At 36.1% G+C, this 8,180-nt stretch overlaps 2 protein-coding genes across 2 annotated transcripts; both read right to left on the bottom strand.

Moving 5' to 3' along the window:
• Positions 414–1,610, bottom strand: LOC109335490 (zinc finger CCCH domain-containing protein 40-like; the record flags this gene model as incomplete). Its single annotated transcript, XM_019571624.1, has 1 exon — positions 414–1,610. A coding segment is annotated over one exon (873 nt), but the record flags the coding sequence as incomplete, so codon positions are not given.
• Positions 2,819–7,927, bottom strand: LOC109336517 (zinc finger CCCH domain-containing protein 40-like). The gene is made up of 4 exons (XM_019573159.1): positions 7,717–7,927; positions 6,627–6,896; positions 5,524–5,747; positions 2,819–4,001 (listed from the first exon to the last, which is right to left on the bottom strand). Exons 1-4 carry the CDS (start codon positions 7,819–7,821, stop codon positions 3,143–3,145), a joined length of 1,458 nt encoding a protein of 485 aa, XP_019428704.1. The 5' UTR covers positions 7,822–7,927; the 3' UTR covers positions 2,819–3,142.

Here is an 8,180-nt window from a genome sequence, read left to right as displayed (position 1 = left end):
TATATATATGTATATATATATATATATGTATATATATGTATATATATATATATATGTATATATATATATGTATATATGTATATATATGTATATATGTATATATATATATATGTATATATATATATATATTCTTAATAAACTGAAGAAATAAACTGGAAAACATGGTTAAGAAGGTGAAGGAACCAAAAGTCAAAGATAAAGGATCAGGTTCCCACGCAATCATCATCCCATAAGTCATAAAATCAGGGATTAACCACATTTTAGTGTAAGTTACATAAATCTCTTGAAGAATTTCGTACCAATTCACCATTGATGAGGTAAAGAATTTAGTTCATGTACTACACAAAAAATGAAACTGTAATGTATAAAAATTCTTTTGTACAAAATTTATTGATGAACTCGAGGAAAAAAAATAATTCAATTCTTCTTTCTTAACCAACTTGTTCTTGATTTTTAACAGAAAAAATTACCTAATGTTTACTAAATAAAACAATAAGCTCTAACATGATTAATAATTTAGTGCCAAGTATGATCTAATCGGGAAGGTAAGAAGCACAAAACACAAACAAATCATAAAAGAACCTGTTCAAGGCACAATACAAATCAATATAAAATTGAGGTTGAGATAGTAAATTGACTACTTGAGCCAAGATATCTTCCCTGTCAGCATGGTCCTTCTAAGGATAAACTTCGCACAAAAGTTAAACATGGCTACTAACATTAGTTTATGGAAAATTTCACTGCTGCTGTGACCCTGATGACGATGTTCCGGCTTCGGCAGGTGCAGAGCCACCCTGAGCAGACCCTGCCTGTGAAGACCCTGGCTGCATGGAATGCTGATAAGGATGATTTACAGCTGGTGGGTGGGATGGAGGCATCGGAGCATTATATGGTGGTGGTGGGTACTGTTGTTGATAATGGGGAACTGGGGGCATATAGCCATATGGAGGATAATACTGATGTTGATATTGGCCTGGTGGTGGAGGCCTCATTGGATGGGCATAATGTTGCATTTGCTGCTTCTCCATAATGGGTTTGTTCTCCCCAGACCCGGAAGGTCCCCCAGGAGGACCCTCTTGAGAAGGAATAAGAGCACCCATTCTTTGAGGATCCATTGATGGGTAATAGCTTCTTTGCGGTTGAGGAGGTGGATTGCTATAGTAAACCATTCCTTGGTTCTGGTCCTGGCTTTGCTGCTGTGATATAATCGCTCTAGGCAACAACCCGCTATGAGCCACAGAAGCCTGCTGCCTTGCTTGGTTGGAGTCATCCGACTCAGGTTTCGCCGACTGAGGCCTACCCCACATCAGCTTTAGCCTTAGGCCCTTAATAACCAGTTTGTTTGAGAGTTCTTCTGCTGCCTTTTCGGCGGCTTCTCTGGTTGTATAGGTCACAAAAGCACAAGCCCGTTGAAGAACCATTTTGATGGATTCAATTTCACCATGGGCATAGAAGTTATCCCGCAAATCCTGCTCAGTGACCCTTGCATCAAGTCCACCAACATAAAGAGTTTTAATGCTCTCATCTTCAGGAGCCTCCAGAGAGGGCATCTCTCCTGCCTTGCCAAGTAGCTTTAATGCCACTGGATCATTCACCCTGCAGGTTTGCAAACATTATTTTTCTTAAAAAGACAATCGAGCTAAAAGCATGAAGCAGTATCAAAAATGTTACCAACAAAAGCAAATATTACCAGCATCTACAGTCACTATGAAATTGAGAAGCTAATTAAAAATCAGGAGGACACAGGTTTATATGAGATCAAAAATAGGATAAATGTAGTATACATGACAGGTTATCCCCACAATAAGTTTGATACATCTTTAGTGGCTATTGATACTCTGTTACATCATTTTTGGATGTTAGGATTGATGGTACAATACTTTCAAGGCATATCCCCTCACCCCATGATAAAAAAAACATCTCTTCCTACAGATTAACATGTGGATGCAAGTAGCAAGGCACAAACAAAAGGTTACTAAGAGAAAACAAAATTACCGGCTAAATAAGAACCATATATACATGGCGGGCTTTCATTTCACTGAAAACCAAAAACAAAATAAATACATGACTACCAGTGTACTCACATACATCAGGAAACTAAAAATAAGCCCACATGCAAGTAAAATGGCTGCAAGCTATAAAGCATGAGTACAGATACATATGTCGGATACAATACGTATCCGATACATCGACACACATTTTTTCTAAAATATAGGATACGATACATTCAAGGATACATATATAAAATATGATAAAATTATAAGTGCAAATCAAAAGTAGAAAATATACTGGAAATTGTAAATCATTGTCCTCCAAAAATATGTATATATATATATATATGTATATATATATATGTATATATGTATATATATATATATATGTATATATATATATGTATATATGTATATATATATATATATGTATATATATATATGTATATATGTATATATATATATATATGTATATATATATATGTATATATGTATATATATGTATATATGTATATATATATATATGTATATATATATATATATTCTTAATAAACTGAAGAAATAAACTGGAAAACATGGTTAAGAAGGTGAAGGAACCAAAAGTCAAAGATAAAGGATCAGGTTCCCACGCAATCATCATCCCATAAGTCATAAAATCAGGGATTAACCACATTTTAGTGTAAGTTACATAAATCTCTTGAAGAATTTCGTACCAATTCACCATTGATGAGGTAAAGAATTTAGTTCATGTACTACACAAAAAATGAAACTGTAATGTATAAAAATTCTTTTGTACAAAATTTATTGATGAACTCGAGGAAAAAAAATAATTCAATTCTTCTTTCTTAACCAACTTGTTCTTGATTTTTAACAGAAAAAATTACCTAATGTTTACTAAATAAAACAATAAGCTCTAACATGATTAATAATTTAGTGCCAAGTATGATCTAATCGGGAAGGTAAGAAGCACAAAACACAAACAAATCATAAAAGAACCTGTTCAAGGCACAATACAAATCAATATAAAATTGAGGTTGAGATAGTAAATTGACTACTTGAGCCAAGATATCTTCCCTGTCAGCATGGTCCTTCTAAGGATAAACTTCGCACAAAAGTTAAACATGGCTACTAACATTAGTTTATGGAAAATTTCACTGCTGCTGTGACCCTGATGACGATGTTCCGGCTTCGGCAGGTGCAGAGCCACCCTGAGCAGACCCTGCCTGTGAAGACCCTGGCTGCATGGAATGCTGATAAGGATGATTTACAGCTGGTGGGTGGGATGGAGGCATCGGAGCATTATATGGTGGTGGTGGGTACTGTTGTTGATAATGGGGAACTGGGGGCATATAGCCATATGGAGGATAATACTGATGTTGATATTGGCCTGGTGGTGGAGGCCTCATTGGATGGGCATAATGTTGCATTTGCTGCTTCTCCATAATGGGTTTGTTCTCCCCAGACCCGGAAGGTCCCCCAGGAGGACCCTCTTGAGAAGGAATAAGAGCACCCATTCTTTGAGGATCCATTGATGGGTAATAGCTTCTTTGCGGTTGAGGAGGTGGATTGCTATAGTAAACCATTCCTTGGTTCTGGTCCTGGCTTTGCTGCTGTGATATAATCGCTCTAGGCAACAACCCGCTATGAGCCACAGAAGCCTGCTGCCTTGCTTGGTTGGAGTCATCCGACTCAGGTTTCGCCGACTGAGGCCTACCCCACATCAGCTTTAGCCTTAGGCCCTTAATAACCAGTTTGTTTGAGAGTTCTTCTGCTGCCTTTTCGGCGGCTTCTCTGGTTGTATAGGTCACAAAAGCACAAGCCCGTTGAAGAACCATTTTGATGGATTCAATTTCACCATGGGCATAGAAGTTATCCCGCAAATCCTGCTCAGTGACCCTTGCATCAAGTCCACCAACATAAAGAGTTTTAATGCTCTCATCTTCAGGAGCCTCCAGAGAGGGCATCTCTCCTGCCTTGCCAAGTAGCTTTAATGCCACTGGATCATTCACCCTGCAGGTTTGCAAACATTATTTTTCTTAAAAAGACAATCGAGCTAAAAGCATGAAGCAGTATCAAAAATGTTACCAACAAAAGCAAATATTACCAGCATCTACAGTCACTATGAAATTGAGAAGCTAATTAAAAATCAGGAGGACACAGGTTTATATGAGATCAAAAATAGGATAAATGTAGTATACATGACAGGTTATCCCCACAATAAGTTTGATACATCTTTAGTGGCTATTGATACTCTGTTACATCATTTTTGGATGTTAGGATTGATGGTACAATACTTTCAAGGCATATCCCCTCACCCCATGATAAAAAAAACATCTCTTCCTACAGATTAACATGTGGATGCAAGTAGCAAGGCACAAACAAAAGGTTACTAAGAGAAAACAAAATTACCGGCTAAATAAGAACCATATATACATGGCGGGCTTTCATTTCACTGAAAACCAAAAACAAAATAAATACATGACTACCAGTGTACTCACATACATCAGGAAACTAAAAATAAGCCCACATGCAAGTAAAATGGCTGCAAGCTATAAAGCATGAGTACAGATACATATGTCGGATACAATACGTATCCGATACATCGACACACATTTTTTCTAAAATATAGGATACGATACATTCAAGGATACATATATAAAATATGATAAAATTATAAGTGCAAATCAAAAGTAGAAAATATACTGGAAATTGTAAATCATTGTCCTCCAAAATTCCAAGTACCAAAACTAGAAAATATAGTAGAATAATTCATAAAATTGATAAAACATATCTTATCTTATCCTCTTTTTTTTTGTTGAAAACATATCAGATACGTATCTTCATCTTTATTTTATTTATTTATTTTAATTTTTGGATCTCTAGGGATACATATCTTTCACGAATCCGTATCGGATATGTGTCCGACACCGACACATGAGGGTATTCAACGTATCCGTGCTTCAGAGGCTACAATTAACTTAGTAATGAAGATACTTCCCAACTTTGAAGACTCAAATAAAAATGGTGGCACAGAAGCACAATACACGAGGCTTTCACTTTAGTGGGGTCTAAGAAGGGTAGATGAACGCAGTCTTATCCCCTCAAGCAGATAGACTGTTAATGTGAATTGGTCAAACGATAAAAGAAGCATTTGATCCATAAATTAATATAGCTACCCCAACTAGACACTTGACTGGTGTTGTCTGAAAGACAAATATGAGGATGAGTATTGCATGACTTCATAGGTGCAAACAAACTACTAACTTCTCATCATGGTTACACAGTAGGCCATCATGGAAGGTCATCATCATTCATCACGCAGACAACACAACAGCCACAAAAGGAAGTGAATGCCTATTAAACCAACAACTATCTCCAAAAAAACGAAAAGTACTTCTTTTTCCTGCCCAGTACCAAGGACATTGTATAACAAAACTAAATTGGCAGAAAAAGAGCAATTGAATTGAAAGTGAAAACAGAGATGAAAAAGCCATAACTAAATCAGGAAGTACTTGCGAACAACAATACATACCCATAATAACGATCTTTGATATTTTGTTGAGACAACTCCCCAGTTACTGGCATCTCGTGCCTATAGGGGCACTCAGCTCCTCTAGTACACTCACCCCTTATGTAGAAACTGCAAACATGTGCACGGTTTCTTTTGTAATATGGTGTTGTCCTTTGAAGCTTCAAGATAGTATCATTTGGGCGTGCTTTGCCGAAAGAGGATTCATAATCCATACCAGCTCTAGTCTGCACCACATAGTAAAAAGATCATAATGAAGTGATGACCAAAACTAACTTAGTATTTAAGGATAAATTTGAAATTATAGTAGCAGGTGGCGCCAAACAAAAATATGAAAACCAGAGTCATTCAGATTGTGAGCAAGTTCTAGGATCAAGTCAGGTTATCAGCAGAGATAGCCATCTATTATCCAAAACAAGATGTTATTGAATTGATGGTAGATACTAGGTAGTAGGGATAGAATTCCTAGCCTATATAAAAAAAAAGGAATTATGGGGGAGCTGTGGACAGAAATTGTGACCTAAAGTCTTAAACTATAGTTCAAACAAAAAACAAAACAATGTTCAATAACTTTAACGTTAAGACAACCCTCATCAGTAATCAGTTTGGGCAAGAACAAAAAAAGTTTCTTTTCAACTAACCAGACATCAAAAATGTGAAGATAAACTACAAAAGGAAAGACAAAGGGACATATGAATGTTGGATGCGCCCCCTGGGTCTACAGAAAATTCTTCATGACTTGCTTTAATGGTTTGGATAGACCCAAAGAGGCTAAGTATTTATGGCAACGAGCAATCTAGTCAAAGAAGCGAGACATAACAGCTTAATCATCTACTGATGTAGAACATGTTGCATAAGCAAGTGCAACTAGTGAAGAGTATGATTAAAGAAAATATTAAACTACATGGGAAACCAACAGGATGATCAAATTGAAATCTGATGTGACAACAAGTATATATTATCGTGGCTGCAAATTGAATGAAAAACCATAAGCAGAGAAGCTTTATGCAAACAATTCCGATACTGCAACCTCCACTATTTTCGCTAACTTCGATTATGTTTTATTATCATTGACAATAAGTATGTTTTATCATAAGAAAACATACCTTGCGGTCATGCTCTTCTGCAAAATACTCCCTATTAACATCACTCTTGGGAATGGAATCATTAGAATCAATACTCAGAGCTGTATCACGGACTTGAACAGGCAATCCATATTCAAGATCCAGAAGGCACACCTGACAAACATTTTTCAATTTGCTACACGTCTGGCAAATCTCACTTTTCTTATATCTTGCATCTCGGCCAGGTCTCCATCTAAAAACAGTAAAAGGCCGGGTACAAATCTTGCATTCTTTGTCATACTCTGCTTTTGTCTGCAATTAAAGATAACCATAACAAATCCATTAAACAAACAATTGGATATCACTGTTTCATCTATATGAAACAAGCTGAAATCTGAAAACTATTAACAGTGCATATTTGTGGATTCCCTGAACAAGTAATCTTATACAGTGTAACAGGAAATCTTTTATAGTGGCAGTCTCAACATTAGGAACTTTCGACTTCCATAATTTAAATTTTTGAATAAGTTCTTAACTTTAAATCACCAAACACTATAAGAATAACATCAAGACTTAATCAGTAGTTTTTGTTCACCAAGGGTGTTTCCCAGCCGGAAACCGAAAATTAATCCTATATAACATCTAAATGGGTTTTGCATCTACCGACAAAATCATTTCCATATACACATGACAAACAGGGATCGAACCCCTGAAATTACACTTAAGGAACCAGTCATCTACAAACTATGATCAGCCATGTTGGTAAAACTTAATTAGTTTTATTTCCTAGCATCCCTCCTATTCAACTTCAACCGAAAATAATATTGCTCTTGGAATCACTTATAAAATCGCTAAGAAAACGAACTCAATAGTTCCAAATTTATCACACAGTTCACATAAAAAAACATTGGATTACATCATTAAGATTATAATTTTCGAAGTTTTCACCGAGACCTTAAATCATCAGCAATTCATCTTCTTCCAAAACAATAGCCCTTGTAATTTCACAAAACATAATACAAATTTCAAAAATATAAATCACCCAAAACAAAAAAAACCCTATTATCCTCATAGTATATGAAACGGAACGAAGATGTGTGAAAAAAACGGAAGTAAGGTAGAAGATAGAAACCATTCGAACGTAGGGACTGTCGCCGAGGCAAGATTCACAGATGATGGGGAAATCGGAGCGCTCCCATCCATCGGCTTCGTGATCTCTCAGCAACCTATGCGCCATTATTCAGAGACGGTGCCGAGGGTTTCAGGGTTTTGTGCGTGGATTAAAATGAAGATAGAGAAACAACCAAAACGCAGGGACTTCTTGCGTTTAACTCGATTTTTAAATGTGTTCTATATATTAAAATCGTTTATATAAGCATGCGTTCGATTTGGCTTCTTTCTTATTTGAAAAAAAAATACTTTTTTGAACTCACCCGTTTAAGAATCCTTCAAATTTTGTCTCATTCATGGTAGATATGTGAAAGTGGACTCAACTATATTAAAATCGGGTTTTGGTCGAGCTCACATGGACAGGTTCTAATTATATGTTTTTTTTTTCATTTCCCTTTTTTACTTGGTAACAACAAGATTGTTTTA

This window comes from Lupinus angustifolius, chromosome LG20, assembly GCF_001865875.1.
Source record: "Lupinus angustifolius cultivar Tanjil chromosome LG20, LupAngTanjil_v1.0, whole genome shotgun sequence".
NCBI classification, from domain to species: Eukaryota; Viridiplantae; Streptophyta; class Magnoliopsida; order Fabales; family Fabaceae; genus Lupinus; species Lupinus angustifolius.
This window is presented reverse-complemented; position numbering and strand designations above follow the sequence as displayed.